The sequence below is a fragment of the Danio rerio genome, chromosome 11 (genome assembly GCF_049306965.1).
Source record: "Danio rerio strain Tuebingen ecotype United States chromosome 11, GRCz12tu, whole genome shotgun sequence".
Lineage (NCBI taxonomy): Eukaryota > Metazoa > Chordata > Actinopteri > Cypriniformes > Danionidae > Danio > Danio rerio.
The window spans coordinates 12701143-12717976 of NC_133186.1; the positions used below are offsets into that span (position 1 = coordinate 12701143).

Below are 16834 nucleotides of genomic sequence, written 5' to 3' on the forward strand. Positions count from 1 at the left end.
GAAATTAAAAAATGGCTGTTTTACGGTTGAAGTTGAGGATTTTTGTTGTGCTGAGTTTCTGAGCTGATGATGTTTGCACTTTATGATTTGCTCGTTCATTTTTTAAGAATATCGATGACCACGATGGAAATCAGCCTGTGGCTTTATTGTGTATTTTATCCTCAACAGTTTTTAAGATATGAATGTCAAACTGGACTTGTTTGTATATTTTTGTTAAAATTGTTAAATAAAATCAATCAATCAATTTATTCATTCATTTTCATTTAGCTTAGTCCCTTTATTTATCTGGGGTCGCCACAGCGGAATGAACTGCCAACTTATCCAGCATATGTTTTACACAACAGATACCCTTCCAGCTGCAACCCAGTACTGGGAAATATTCAGACACCCTCATTCACACACACACACACACACATACACTATGGCTAATTTAGTTTATTCATTTACCTACAGTGGAGCACCCAGAGGAAACCCAAATGAACACAGAGAGAACATGCAAACTCCATACAGAAATGCCATCTGACCCAGTCGGGACTCCCACCAGCAGCCTTCCTTCCATCAGCGTTTTATTTTTTTCAGATTAACATTTAATAGACTTTAACTAAAAGTTTTACACTGGTTCTCCCGCAGCATGTTTGTTCATCATTTCTATCTTAATGTGTTGATCATTTTCTGTTGTGTTTCTGTATTGTGTGAAGGTCAACCAGTCCACAGTTTATGCTGCTATAATCTTTATTCAGTTTTATTCATAAACTATGTACAATATATACACTGTGCTCACGTCGGCTCCAGGTCTCTTGGGTGAAGGTCTCTCAGTGACGTGGTCTCTTCTGGTCTCCGTGCGTCTCTGGTGGAGATGGGGAGCGGGAACGTTTCCCTCTGGCGTCCTGGACTGAAGATGCTGCACCAGCTGAGGAAGAGAAGGGCAGCGGCTTGGCCTGGCAGGAGAAGGACGGCCTCTTTTTCTTCTCAGCAGCATAGGCCTCACTGAACAGATCGAGCGCAAACACACACAAGCAGACATAATGTGAGATTTTCACAAACACTAGAACAAGCAGCAATGCCAAGTACAGTTTACTCACGCGTCTATGATGGGAATGACGTATTTGCCGCTGCCGTCCATCATGACTCCCTTTCGGTTTGGGTCGTCCACCTCCAACAGGAAGCTGCGGGGAATCCCTGTGCTCCTCCGGATGCGCTTGTGTGGAGCAGAGCTGCTGCCCTGTGAATTCATGAGTGACAGTCAAACGACAGAGCAAACAATCTGACTGATGGAGACAAGAGCTCAAGTTCACAGCAACCATAAGCTTAGAAAACCCAGTTACCCCTTTAGAGGGGCAGTGCCTAATGTGGTGTCCTGGGATCCCACAGTGAAAGCAGACATAGTTGGGTGGAAGAAGCCCAAGCAGTGTCATGGCCTCACTGATGAACATCAGAACCATGAGAATCAGCTCTAACATTTCTCACAAACCAAACCTGTCAGTGTCTGAACGCTCACCTGCTGGAGTAGTAGCACAGACTGGACTGGTACATCGCCGCTTTCAGCTTGTCCTCCTCTGATGCCTTTGCCTCAGCCAGATTCTCAGTCTGTTTCACAGGCATTTGCACATTAGAATTTTATTTTACTGGTCTGCCTAAGAAGCTGTGTGTGTGTGTGTGTTTGTGTGTATTGATGTTTGCTTTACACTGTGTATTGATATTCTGCACTACATGTCATTATGACGCCTCAAATGCAAACACTGCAGTTCAATACAGAGCAGCACAGTGGGGTGAATTAATCATTTGTTCAATACCTTCAACAGCTGCTCCAGTGAGAGGAGTGAAGAATCACCTGTTTGAGAAGATTTAGCTGATGGTCCAGCTTGATGGCTGCAAAACAAAACAAAGGAGCTTGTGTGACTAAAACACCACAGACAGACTCAAAATCTTGATATAACATCTATCAGAGGACGATTGCGCTCATTTCACATGACTTACCCAACAAATCTTCTGTTGGAGGACTTCAGTCCAGCCGCAGGGACCCGTCTGATGATGACAGATGTGTTTTTGGGGATGAGAGCATCATCATCTGTGTATTCTGACAGCAAAATAAAGTTTGAATATAGTAATAATCATTTACCATGGTATACTTTGAGTGCCATTAGCATTTTAAAACACTCAGAACATCACTATATGTCACCATCAGAGTCATGATAACACATGTCAGCTTCTACAAGTCTGTCTGATAACACATCTAATGTTAGTGTAGTATAGTTTAAGTGGCTTTTCCTCATCTCACCTTCATCAGTTTGGGCTTTGCTGATCTTCAGCTGGCAGAACTTCAGCCTCTCGCGCCTCATGATCTGCCGCTTCAGCTCTCCCACAGTGATGTTGAGGCCCTCAAACTGGAGCGAGTCGTAGGTGAGTCGACTCTGAAACCTGTAATGAACACAAGACATACTGAACACAAAACACAGTGTGATAACAAGGGTCAAACCTGAATGAAGGGAGAAGCAGACGATCAATCGATGTATCCAACAATCAATAATATCAATAATCTGGGAATCAGTTGCCAGGAAGGACGCCGAGATCAGATGCCAATGACAGAGCGAAGTTCAAAACAACACAAAAAGAACCGTTGCCATGGATGTTGACGATCACGTGACGAGGCGCTGAAAAACTTCCGCGTTATTTTCTCATAAATAATAGTAAAATCATTACTATGATAATAATAAAATAAACAGCAGAACAGTTGGACATCTCTGAATAAAACACAGCTGCGTTTCCGTACACGAATGATTCTGGCCTTTGTAAAGAGTCGGGCGAGTCAATGAATCAGTGATTCGTGGCTGAATGAATCACTCAAAGCTTCACTCGATTAAAGCGGTCTCTTGCTGCCACCTATTGGCGATTTGTTTTTTCGTTTTTAAAGTAATTTAACACTTTTTTTAAAGCCACCTTCAAATTTATTTTCTACAAAAGTTTATTTCCGTGTGTCAAAAATGATTTAAAACTCTCTAATCTCATCATTTCCTGATGCGTTTATAATGTAAATCCCTTCATGTTTGCCTTTGATCTTCATTACGTGTTAAAATCAATAAAATATTAAAGTTGCCTCATCCAAATCCAAAGTTTAGTTCAAAGCTTTATTATACAGCAATGTGTGTGTGTGTGTGTATGTGTGTGTGTGTGTGTGTGTGTGTGTATGTGTGTGTGTGTGTGTGTGTGTGTATGTGTGTGTGTGTGTGTGTGTGTGTGTGTGTGTGTGTGTGTGTGTGTGTGTGTGATTGTGGCAGTGGATTACAGTGAATGTAGAAGTGATCAGAAGTGTGTGATATTTATTGTTTCTGATAATCAAAAGAACATTTTAAGAGTCCAAAAGATTTACTGCCTGATGAAGCCTGTTATAATGCAATTATGATGACCCTATAAATCTAGAATGGTCAGAACAATAAAAAATTAGGGAAAGAGATTAATTAGTATTTCTCCTCTTTATTTTGTATGTGTAAGTGCTCCTGGAAGAAAAGTCTGCGTCTCTCTGTGTCGCTCAGGCTGCACTGCAGTGTCTATTCTCAGGTGTGATCCCACTACTGATCAGCACGGGGGATTTGACCTGCTCCGTCGCCGACCTGGGCCGGTTCACCCCTCATTACACAACCTGGTGGTCCCAAGCTCCCCCAGGAGCACCATATCGATACCGAACTTAGTGTGGACACCCGATCAACATAGTCCACTGCAGTCCAGAAGCCCTGAGCTCAAGCGATCCGCAGCCTCAGCCTCCCAGTAGCTTGGATTACAGGCGCGCGCCACTGAACCCGGCGAGAGCTGAGAGAATCAGAGCTGTGGAGAATCTGATCATCACAGCGACCTCTAGTGGAGGAAATGATGAATGATGAAGTAAAGTTGACTTTTTATTGGTCTTATGGCACTGTTTGGATAAAAATAAACAGCAGTACGGTCCCAAATAAAATATAGTTATTTAAACTAAATACTATAGTATTTTAGAACCACATAGTAAAGTTTATTGTACTGAATAGTTAATCACAATGTTGTGCTATTTAAAGGCAACTGTGGTGCAGAGTCGGGTTGGAAGAAACTCCAAGCATTTCTGTTTTCGTGAGGTTAAGCTGAAGATGATGATCTTTCATCCAGTGTGAAATGTCCGACAGGCAGGCTGAGATGCGAGCTGGAACCGAGGGATCATCAGGGTGAAAAGAGAGGTATAGTTGGGTATCATCAGCATAGCAGTGGTAGGAGAATCCATGTTTCTGAATGACTGGTCCTAGAAATGTCGTGTAGATGGAGAAGAGAAGTGGCCCAAGAACAGAGCCTTGAGGTACCCCAGTGTTTAGATGCTGTAGGTTGGACACTTTTCCCCTCCAAGACACCCTGAATGACCTGTCAGAGAGGTAAGATCTGAACCATTGAATAACAGTGCCTGCAACCCCCAGTGACTCATATATATTATATATATAATGATTAATACATATAGAAACAATATTTTCATAACTAAATTATTTATGATTTGCCGTTTAACAGCGAAACATCTCGTCAAATAGGCCACAGTTCATCAGGAAATGAAAAGCTTTTAAATGACAACAGAAAAGCAGTTCAGCGACTAACATTCACTCATTCAGTGAGTATCTCATTCATTCATTCATTCATTCACTAATTGAATCAACACTTTTTCAGTCACTAAATATGGTGTCAGATGCAGATGTGGCCTCTAGTGTAATCCACAGTTCATATATTGCACAATGACGCTAAAGGCCACCATATTATAAAATACTGCAGGTTGTTGGTTGCAGATTAATTATTACAAACATAATTTTTTAATCATAAAACAGCTAAAACATATTTAGTGACAGAGAGGACAAAGTGGTTTTAGTTTACCTTTTATCTTTAATATTAAACAGCTTTTTAGTCTTTAGACCAGAATAAATAACTTGTACTTGTATAAACAATGTTCAGCTCAGGATCAGTAATTCAGCATGATGTGCTGCTAAAGCTGAAACAGTCTATCAATTTATGCCACAGATTGTGTGAGATTCTGTCGAGTCTTATAGATGTTAAAAACACTGATGGAGGTCAAAACCGCATCTGACACCACAGTTAGTAGATGAGTAAGAGTAAACTGAATAATAAATATGTAACTCAGTTAATGATATTATTCACTGCATGAATGAATGTTAGATGAGGAACGGGTATTTAAGTGGAAAATTAAAACATTAAAGCTTTACTTTTTCAGAGGTTCACTGTTTGCACAATCTTAAATGGATAGTTCACCGCATAAATATGATTGTGACGATTATGAATTAACATTTTTGGGTCAATTATCCCTTAGCTCACATAAATTATCCCAGAGCATTATTTCAGCATCAATGATCATTCACAATAGTCACATCACAAGAAATACAAGGTTGAGTCTGGATTATAATTTAGCATTTGCGTGTGTTTCTGAGGCCTGCGACTGTAAAATCATTCAGGTCTAATAAATTGCATAATTTGTCATTTTAATAGCAAATCATTTTATTTAATTAAAAAATGAAGACAATAGCAGTATTATTTTACATTTGATTATTACATTACTGTACCTGAATACTGTTAGACTCGTTGAAAAACAACAAAGCTCTGTTCATTTTATTTCAGAATTTTATATTGTATTTATCTCTGCTCGTAGATTGTTTGTAATGTTTTATGCAGATGCACACCTAATATAAACAAATCACCCATTCTGTAATATATTTTCTACAGCTATATGTATTATGATACAATAAACCACTTTTACTGTAGTAAAAAAAACTAAAGTATACTACAGTATTTATTACATTTAATTAGTTGATACAGAAAACAGAATGTTGTGGCACTCATAAAATGAGTTGTAAAGGCTAATAAATATGGTATAATAATCTTTAGTTCAAAAATATTATGTTGATACTAATTACTGTAATGTTTTTATTTGTGATCATACTGCTGTTTATTATTATCTAATGCCATAAGGCTATGAAGTCAGTTATTATTCATCATTCAGTTTTCCTCCACTAGAGGTCGCTGTGATGATCAGATTCTCCACAGCTCTGATTCTCTCAGCCCTCGCCGGGTTCAGTGGCGCGCGCCTGTAATCCAAGCTACTGGGAGGCTGAGGCTGCGGATCGCTTGAGCTCAGGGCTTCTGGGCTGCAGTGGACTATGTTGATCGGGTGTCCGCGCTAAGTTCGGTATCGATATGGTTCTCCTGGGGGAGCTCGGGACCACCAGGTCGTTTAAGGAGGGGTGAACCGGCCCAGGTCGGAGACGGAGCAGGTCAAATCCCCCGTGCCGATCAGTAGTGGGATTGCGCCTGTGAATAGACACTGCAGTGCAGCCTGAGCGACACAGAGAGACGCAGACTTTTACACTAGTTGTTTTTACTCTGATATATCTTTCTAACAGTAAAAAAGAAGTAATAAAGGTTTTGAGATGAATGACATGGCTGTGTGTTAATAATTAGAAATAACTAAAAGTTTAGTTTTCTCGAGTGATGGGTTGCAGCTGGAAGGGCATCTGCTAAAAACGTGCTGGATAAGTTGGGGGTTCATTCCGCTGTGGTAAACCAACGGGACTAAGCTGAAAAGAAAATAAATGAATGAATAAAAGTTTATTTGTAGATTAGACATTTTATTTGTAAACAGAAATACAGAAATTATCTCAATTTCATGAGTGTATTTTGAAAAGATGATGTTTTAGACAGAAATATGTTTTGCTGTGGTTACTAACTCATAAGTGTGGTCTATCAATATCGGGTGGTATTTATAAAAAATTATAGAAGAATTTCACTTTAGTTCTCCCCGTGTTGGTGTGGGTTTTCACTGGTTGGTCTGGTTTACCCCACAAGTCCAAAGACATGCGGTATAGGTGAATTGGGTAAGCTAAATTGTCTGTAGTGTATGGGTGTTTTCCAGTAATGGGTTGCAACATGGGAGGGCATCCTCTGCGTAAAACATATGCTGGAAAAACTGGCGGTTCATTCCGCTGTGGTGACACCCGATTAATAAAGGGACTAAGCCGAAATGAAAATGAATGATTGAATGAATTTCACTTTAAACATAATTTACACATTGTTACTTTGAACCCATCATCTGATATTTGGCAGCTCCATCAAGGGTTCTGCATTGTGTTTTCTTTTTATTGTGGGAATAACCAGACAGGTATCAGCAGTTGTGACGGCTCTTTAATCACTCCTGATGTAAACAAAAGCACAGATTTTACAGTGTGTCTTCGCCCTCATCACTTTTACATGCTTCAATCAGACAAATATAAATCAAAACCTCAATTAAAATGAAAACACAAAAATAACGAACTATGTGAAATATGTGAAAAAGAAAGTTATACATAATATTGAAACATAAAAACTGGCTTCAAAAGTCAAGTAAATATAAGATTAATTAGAGCTGCAGACACCCACCTCTCCCATGTGCAGTCAGTACAGAAAAGGAGGAGGCGGGTGCAGAACAGGAAATTAAAAAACTTAAGCTTTCTCAGAAATTTAAAGGAGCAGGTATACTTAATAAACACTTCAGGTAAAACACACATTTTGTGTAATTCTATAAATAAAGTGAACTATTATTTCTATACCTGTTACACAGGCCCGGATTGGCTAATCGGGAGCACCGGGAAAGTTTTTTGGCCGCGAGGGCCGGTGTCCCTAGCTGCTTGCACTCTCAGCAGTCGCACTTTTTTCATTTATTTATTTGACCATAGCCTCACTCTTTTTATTTATTTTCTCGCAGGCAGCAAAACGCAGCCAGCAGGTTAATGATGATCATTTAGCATTCGACCTTAAACAGCGGCACCTTAGTGAAAAAAAGAATTTGAATAATTAATATTAATGAATATTACACCTGCTCAATGAAAATCAGATGATTCACTACATTAATAAATCTGACATAACTTGATCAGAAATATAAAAAAGGGGTGAAAAAGATTAAGCCTTCAATAGAAAGTAATACTGTGGTTAAAAGAGTCTTGCAGATACCAGCGCAATATTTATTTATTCTTCCAAACTCACCAACATAACAGCGACATTGTGGTCCAGTGGTCAGCATGTTGTGTTGTGATGCTGCTGCTCTAACCTCACCTGAGTAAAGTGTTATTTTTATTATTATTATTTCATTTTTAGAGTTAGGAGGACAATATAATACTGTTTGGGTTACTTATGTGGGTGTACATATTTTATTTAGATTTTTTTGTGTGACCACCGTTACAAAAGACTGCATATCTATAAAGAATTTTGCACAGAATATATTTTCACATATTGCAGGAAGGGACAATGTGATGTTTAAAGTATAGCTTTGGAGATTTAGCTACCCTTTAATCTTCTCATATTTATGAAAAACATTTGAAGTTCTAATGCAGCTGTTTCCTTGAAAAAGACGTGATAGTGTCTTTAGAAACTGAATTGCAAATGACCTTATTTTAATATAGTCAGTCGTGAACAGAGGTGGGCCGGTGAAAGGCTTGAAACTGCAGGGCTGAAAAGAAATCCCACTCCTGCCCTGCTGTTACAGTAACGGGCTGAATATGCTGTCATAGCCTGGAAAGCCAATGTTATCTGGCCTTTGTTACTTTTGTCCAGTGTTACTTTCGTCCCCGCTCTCCCCTACTATAAGGCACACAGAATCATTTATCGTGTACAGACATGAACAGTCATATAGGGGTTTCACTGTCACATTTCTGTCAAAAACAGTGAAAAGTTCAGGCTGATTTATACTTCTGCAACAAGTTATCACCGTGACCTATGGCACACGCCTTGCGTGAAGCAATGCACTTAAACTTCTGTGTTCTGTTAGTGTTGCTCTGCAATAACACTTCCAAAATGCTAGCTGGCAACAGGTTTTCAATGTTCCTTTGTGTTGAGTTTCTTCTTGTTAATGCAACATACTGTAGCTCAAACTCACTCATTCATAGTCGGGAACCAGGGAATGTGCAACAACTTTAATAATAAGGCAAACACAAAAACAAAAGTTTCCATATGGAGCTCCCTCACCGGATTCAACACCTGTAAATACTCTCCTGTAGCTCTCAGCCCTGACCACACATCTCAGCTCTACCAAGCCGACCATTCACAGAGTTTGCGATACGCATTGTCGTGATATATAGTTTAATTTTTAGAGAGGTCAGCGTCAGTGTCCATACTCCATACACGTAAACTTGATGCAGAAGTATAAATCAGCTTTAAAACGCATATGTGTGTGTGTCTGTGTGCGCACAGGAACTTTGTAATGACATTGTGTGTGACTCATCATTGCAGAAAGGCTTGAATTAACTCCACATTACGAAGTAATTCAAATACGTTATGAAAAGTGCTTGACTACCGTTCTCTTACAGTATTTTTCAATCATTTTGCCACAAATTGCAGAACCCTGATGTCAATTTTCAAAACTCTAGACACAAAACTCTGAACAGTCACTACTTTTAACACAAACTCTCCAGTAATCAAAACTCTGCATGCTGCATTCATTTCCTTGAGGATGTCTTGCATTTGCAGGATCATTGGTTCACATAATCCTATTATCATACAAATACTACAGGAACACTACTTTAGATCACCAGCACATTAAACGCACATCGTTTCAATAAACAATCATTAACAATCATTAAATATTGTTGTTTAAAATATATGATACAGGTTTCATTATGGTTTATACATAAGTGTAGAGGGAACGGTGCAGACAGTGGGTATACTGATCTAGTTTTATTCATTCCATCATAATGTAGGTTTACTGCAAAAATTGGCGAGGCAGTGGTACAGTAGGTAGTGCTGTCGCCTCACAGCAAGAAGGTTGCTGGGTCGCTGGTTCGAACCTCAGCTCAGTTGGCGTTTCTGTGTGGAGTTTGCATGTCCTCCCTGCCTTTGCGTGGGTTTCCTCCCAGTGCTCTGGTTTCCCCCACAGTCCAAAGACATGTGGTACAGGTGAATTGGATAGGCTAAATTGTCTGTAGTGTGTGTGTGGATGTTTCCCAGAGATGTGTTGTGGCTGGAAGTGCATCCGCTGCATAAAAACTTGCTGGATAAGTTGGTGGTTCATTCTGCTGTGGTGACCCCAGATTAATAAAGGGATCAAGCCGACAAGAAAATGAATGAATGAGTGCAAAAATCACTGTTTACATTTTTTTCAGCCATATCATACACACACACACACACACACACACATACACACACACACACACACACACACACACACACACACACACACACAGAATGAATACACATTTAAACACATATGTTTGTGTGTTTTTGTTTCTCTGCTGAAGCACCGCAGTAAAAATTATCTTAGGGTCTCATTTTGACCAGCACCAACTCTGGTTAGTGGGTTCCCACTTAGGAAGAGTTCAAATTTCATTTTTACTGTTGATCATCAGTTGGCACCATTAAATCCTTTACATTGCCCCGTGCAAAAGCGTGTCTGACTTTTATATGGAGTTCTGTGGAGTAAAACTGCAATTTATAGAGTGCATGCATAAGTACACTTACTATGTTTACTATGTTCTGACAGCTGAGGTGCCTATTTTGTATTTTCTCCTACACATCAATATATGTGTGTAAAAGTCTCTCTTACAACCTCACACACTCAATAAACAACATATAAAAGCAAGAAATCAAGCTTTTTTGAACTGTAACTGATGATCACCAGTAAAAATCACAAATCTTACCTCTTCCCAACAGGAAAAACCACCAACAATCAAGAATGCATGATTATACGCTGTCATGACGTTGCATTTAAAAATAATGGAAATCACTTGGGCAAAAACAGCCATGAACACAATGAAAGGGTGGTAAATTTGCCCAGAGTGTATTGTTGAGTTTTTAAAAAATTCTAAAAGTATTTTCCCAAAATATGTGTCAACAAGACTTGTCACCAAAAATCATCCCATTTGCTGAACCACAGAGAAAGTTGTTGGTAAATTAAGCCTCAAAATCAGCCCAGAGTGGACCAAAACTTCACCAACAGCACAGAAGGGTTAAACACCCCCAAATCCTTGATGGGATGGTTCTAAGAGGCAGTGCTCACTTCTGGACAGAGGGGCAAGTGTACCAAGTGTAAGTGGAGAGGTAAAGGCTGATTTATACTTCTGCGTCAAACGCTGGCGTATGCTACGGCGTTGGCGCATAGCCCTTCGCCGTGGCCGTCGGCATCGCTTACGTGCACCTCTCAAAAATTGTAACTACATGTCGCAACGACGCGTAGCGCAAGCTCTGTGATTGGTCGGCTTGGTAGCGCTGACGAGTCTGGGCGGGACCGAGAGCCGCGCGAATGGCGCGAGCGATTGTTTACAAATGTGGAGTCCCGTGAAGGAGCTCCAGATGGAAAGTTTTGTTTTGTGTTTACCTCATAGTTAAAGTTGTTGCACGTCCGCCGGTTCCTGCCTCTAAATGAGCGAGTTTGAGCAACTTGTACATCGGAAGTGTTCAGGAAAAGCAAAAAAGCAGTGAAGAAACTCGACACAAAGGAACATTTACACCTCACTGCCAACTAGCGTTTCGGAAGTGTCGATGCAGACCAACAGAGACAGCGCGCAGAAGTATAAATGCACAGCCACGCGCGTTGCATGCACTGTGGGTTACGCCGGTCACTTGACGCAGAAGTATAAATCAGGCTTAAGAGAGGTGTGACGTGGGCTCTCTTGGGATCATTGAAGACCAGATGAGCTGCAACATTTTGTTTGGCCAGGATTGATTAGATGAGCATGTCATCGGTGTAAATCAGAGATGCCCAAACTAGGGCCCGTGGGCCAAAGAGGATCTACGGTAACCTTTGATTTGGCCCTCCATCCCATCTGAGAAGAGAGGGAGAATGATGGGGAGTTTTGGGGGAAAGTCTTTAACAGAGATTGTCATTTCTAATACAACATAACTTTGTTTTTTAACTGTTGAGATACAAAAATAAACAAACTGAAATTAAACATTTCAATGAAATGTTGTGAATGAATCAAATTAAATAATAGTCACTTGAAGGAGAGCAGACATTACAGAAGACATCAGCAAGCGAAGGCAAAGTGTATTTTTTATTTGTGTTATAAATGGGATTGTTCATGTTTTATTGTAAGATTTTCATTCATTATAAAATGTATAATTATTAATACAATTAAATAATTTTAAATGTTGTAAATTACAGTATTCAGTGAATGATGTAAATTATATAATGAATAATAATAATAAATTAGGAAATTACATTGACAATTTTACAGTTTGGTAGATTTACCTCCAGCCCACCACCCTCAGACGAGTTTAGTTTTTGGCCTTTCATAAGAAAAAGTTTCCCTGAAGCACCTCTGAAATAGACTTTAACTAAAAGTTTTAGATTCTGAGCAGGACAGCACACTGGTTCTCCCGCAGCATGTTTGTTCATCATTTCTATCTTAATGTGTTGATCATTTTCTGTTGTGTTTCTGTATTGTGTGAAGGTCAACCAGTCCACAGTTTATGCTGCTATAATCTTTATTCAGTTTTATTCATAAACTATGTACAATATATACACTGTGCTCACGTCGGCTCCAGGTCTCTTGGGTGAAGGTTTCTCAGTGACGTGGTCTCTTCTGGTCTCCGTGCGTCTCTGGTGGAGATGGGGAGCGGGAACGTTTCCCTCTGGCGTCCTGGACTGAAGATGCTGCACCAGCTGAGGAAGAGAAGGGCAGCGGCTTGGTCTGGCAGGAGAAGGATGACCTCTTTTTCTTCTCAGCAGCATAGGCCTCACTGAACAGATCGAGCGCAAACACACACAATCAGACATAATGTGAGATTTTCACAAACACTATAACATGCTGCAATGCCAAGTACAGTTTACTCACGCGTCTATGATGGGAATGACGTATTTGCCGCTGCCGTCCATCATGACTCCCTTTCGGTTTGGGTCGTCCACCTCCAACAGGAAGCTGCGGGGAATCCCTGTGCTCCTCCTGATGCGCTTGTGCGGAGCAGAGCTGCTGCCCTGTGAATTCATGAGTGACAGTCAAACGACAGAGCAAACAATCTGACTGATGGAGACAAGAGCTCAAGTTCACAGCAACCATAAGCTTAGAAAACCCAGTTACCCCTTTCAGGGCTCGAAATTGCGACCATTTTGGTCGCATATGCGCCCGAAATTTTATCTATGCGACCATAAAATATTTTTGGGAGCATTTCTGCGAGTGCTTAAAATTGTTGTGTGCGACCAGTTTTTACTGCAAAATGTTCACCACATGCGCGGATTTGGGAGACATTCACGCAGAATTCATCTCTAAGCTCTTTGTTAGCACTTGGAACGGGAAACGCAGCGCTCAGGAATGGTTTTAAACAGTTGTCATGTCGTCTTGCTGCAGTAAACAAATCCAAGTTCGTAATGCTTGCCCCGGCTTCGCGCTCTTCTTATTGGCCCACTGCTCTAGCACTGAACGCGAATGATTGGTTAATATCAGCTGTCAATCACTCAGTCAGCGCCTTCTGGCTTCAGATGACAGAGAGCTGCTACCGCGGAAAACTAAAGCGCTAAAGATGAGATTGAAGATAACGCGGACAGATTTAGTTTTAGAAACCATCTAGTTACAAATAATGACACATCTTACTAGTGATCATGTGCTGAATGTTAATCCACCATCTACACTTTTCCAAGAGTAGAAGACTTCTGTTGGCTTCAAGTCCGCTATAAAAAGTCTGTGGGATGGAGTTTTCAGGTAACTGTTTGCCACATCTAGCACGAGAGCTTCTGTTTAATCCTTCATATAATTGCCAGATGCTCTCCGCCGTGCAAGGGGCAGCTATATGTCAAATTTAACATCACGTACACCATCACAAACGGGCTTACACTGAGTAAATTAATATCGCTAACTTACTCATGAAAAGACCGGTATGGCTATTAACATGACGTATGCATACAATAAGGTACAATATGTGTCAAAAGCATCAGTGCAATATCAGACAGCACTTGTGAGAACAGCACAGTTAACGTTATACCGTTCAGATCGTAACAGATTCATTCAAGCAGTGCGTGCAGGGCCGGTGAGCGCTCCGTGCTTTGGTCACTCAGTTATGTTATAAAAATCTATTTTCTTGTGATCACGGGATTTCGTTGAGACATATTTTCCTCACGCATGCATATTTATATTATTTTTTTTTTGCTTGTTAGTTTGATTAGTGTTGATTTCAAATACAATAAATCTGTTTGTATAAAACTTGTAGTAACGGTGCTCATAATTGGTGGGTGCGACTAAATTTTGGCTGATGCGCCTAACTTTTTAAAGTTAGTAGCACCGGTGCTACCAAGCAAAAAGGTTAATTTCGAGCCCTGCCTTTAGAGGGGCAGTGCCTAATGTGGTGTCCTGGGATCCCACAGTGAAAGCAGACATAGTTGGGTGGAAGAAGCCCAAGCAGTGTCATGGCCTCACTGATGAACATCAGAACCATGAGAATCAGCTTTAACATTTCTCACAAACCAAACCTGTCAGTGTCTGAACGCTCACCTGCTGGAGTAGTAGCACAGACTGGACTGGTACATCACCGCTTTCAGCTTGTCCTCCTCTGATGCCTTTGCCTCAGCCAGATTCTCAGTCTGTTTCACAGGCATTTGCACATTAGAATTTTATTTTACTGGTCTGCCTAAGTAGCTGTGTGTGTGTGTGTGTGTGTGTGTTTGTGTGTTTTACACTGTGTATTGATATTCTGCACTACATGTCATTATGACGCCTCAAATGCAAACACTGCAGTTCAATACAGAGCAGCACAGTGGGGTGAATTAATCATTTGTTCAATACCTTCAACAGCTGCTCCAGTGAGAGGAGTGAAGAATCACCTGTTTGAGAAGATTTAGCTGATGGTCCAGCTTGATGGCTGCAAAACAAAGGAGCTTGTGTGACTAAAACACCACAGACAGACTCAAACTCTTCATATAACATCTATCAGAGGACGATTGCGCTCATTTCACATGACTTACCCAACAAATCTTCTGTTTGATGACTTCAGTCCAGCCGCAGGGACCCGTCTGATGATGACCGACATGTTTTTGGGGATGAGAGCATCATCGTCTGTGTATTCTGACAGCAAAATAAAGTTTATATATTAATAATAATTTACCATGGTATACTTTGAGTGCCATTAGCATTTTAAAACACTCAAAACATCACTATATGTCACCATCAGAGTCATGATAACGCATCACAGCTTCTACAAGTCTGTCTAATAACACATCTAATGTTAGTGTAGTATAGTTTAAGTGGCTTTTCCTCATCTCACCTTCATCAGTTTGGGCTTTGCTGATCTTCAGCTGGCAGAACTTCAGCCTCTCGCGCCTCATGATCTGCCGCTTCAGCTCTCCCGCAGTGATGTTGAGGCCCTCAAACTGGAGCGAGTCGTAGGTGAGGCGACTCTGAAACCTGTAATGAACACAAGACATACTGAATACAAACCACAGTGTGATAACAAGAATCAAACCTGAATGATGGGAGAAGCAGACGATCAATCGATGTATCCAACAATCAATAATCTGGGAATCAGTAGCCACGAAGGACGCCGAGATCAGATGCCAATGAGCGAAGTTCAAAACAACACAAAAAGATCCGTTGCCATGGATGTTGACGATCACGTGACGAGGCGCTAAAAACTTCCGCGTTATTTTCTCATTAATAATAGTGAAATCATTACTATGATAATAATACAATAAACAGCAGAACAGTTGGCCATCTCTGAATAATACACAGTGGCGTTTCCTTACACGAATGGTTCAGGACTCTGTATAGAGTCGGGCGAGTCACTGAATCAGTGATTCGTGGCTGAATGAATCACTTAAAGCTTCACTCGATTAAAGAGGTCTCTTGCTGCCACCTATTGGCGATTTGTTTTTCCGTTTTAAAGTAATTTAACACTTTTTAAAAACACCTTTAAATGTATTTTCAACAAATGTTCATCTCTGTATGTTAAAATGATTTAAAACTCTCTAAGCTCATCATTTATTTGTTTGCCCTTGATCTTCATTATGTGTTACAGTTTTTTTCCAATTGTTTTGCCACAAATTTCAGAACCCTGATGTCAATTAAAAAAACTCTAGACACAAAATCCTAAACAGTCACTACTTTTAACACTCTCCAGTGTTCTGCATACAGCATTCATTCCCTTAAAGAAGTCTTGCATTTGCAGGATCATTGATTCACATAATCCTTTTATAATACAAATACTACAGGAACACTACTTTAGATCACCAGCAGCACACAAGATGTACATCGCTTCAATAAACAATCATTAACAATCATTAAATATTGTTGTTTAAAATATATGATACAGGTTTCATTATGGTCTATAAGTGTAAAGGGAAACAGTGCAGACAGTGGATATACCGAACTAGTTTTATTCATTCCATCATAATGTAGGTTTACTGTATTTTTTTTTCTCACTTCACGTCCCCATATAGAAAATATCTAACATAATAGATCATATATATATACGTAACATATATCTACATATTTGTAATTCTAATATTTTAACAAATGGCAATATTTTGACATGTATAACATATTTTATATATGTAAAATTCATATGAACTATCATGTCACATATGTAATTTGCATATATTTCTATATATCAGATTTCTATTTTGGGATTTTGTGTTACCATCAGTCTGGTCTTGTGGATTTGGTCACGGGTTCTCCTCTACATTTCAGTGGTGTTTTCATTACTCAGAAAGAACCTTCTGTCAATGTAAATCCAGGCCTGACATTGGTCTGCTGTGACTGGGCTTTCTTACAGTGATGTCAAATATATAAACATTGTCCGTAAAAGTGGTACACAGAACAAAGAAACCATAAATATGGACTAAGGATGAATAAAGATGACATCTATGTAGTTCAGTTGG

At 40.0% G+C, this 16834-nt stretch overlaps 1 protein-coding gene across 3 annotated transcripts; it reads right to left on the reverse strand.

The window, feature by feature from the left end:
• Positions 1-714: 714 nt before the first annotated feature.
• zgc:174357 lies at positions 715-15703 on the reverse strand. 3 transcript variants are annotated; one of them, NM_001365476.1, is given in 7 exon segments: positions 715-987; positions 1083-1222; positions 1499-1587; positions 1794-1869; positions 1978-2021; positions 14968-15023; positions 15223-15703. In NM_001365476.1, coding segments are annotated over 6 exon segments (525 nt in total). In that variant the 5' UTR covers positions 15383-15703; the 3' UTR covers positions 715-987; positions 1083-1122.
• Positions 15704-16834: the final 1131 nt, after the last annotated feature.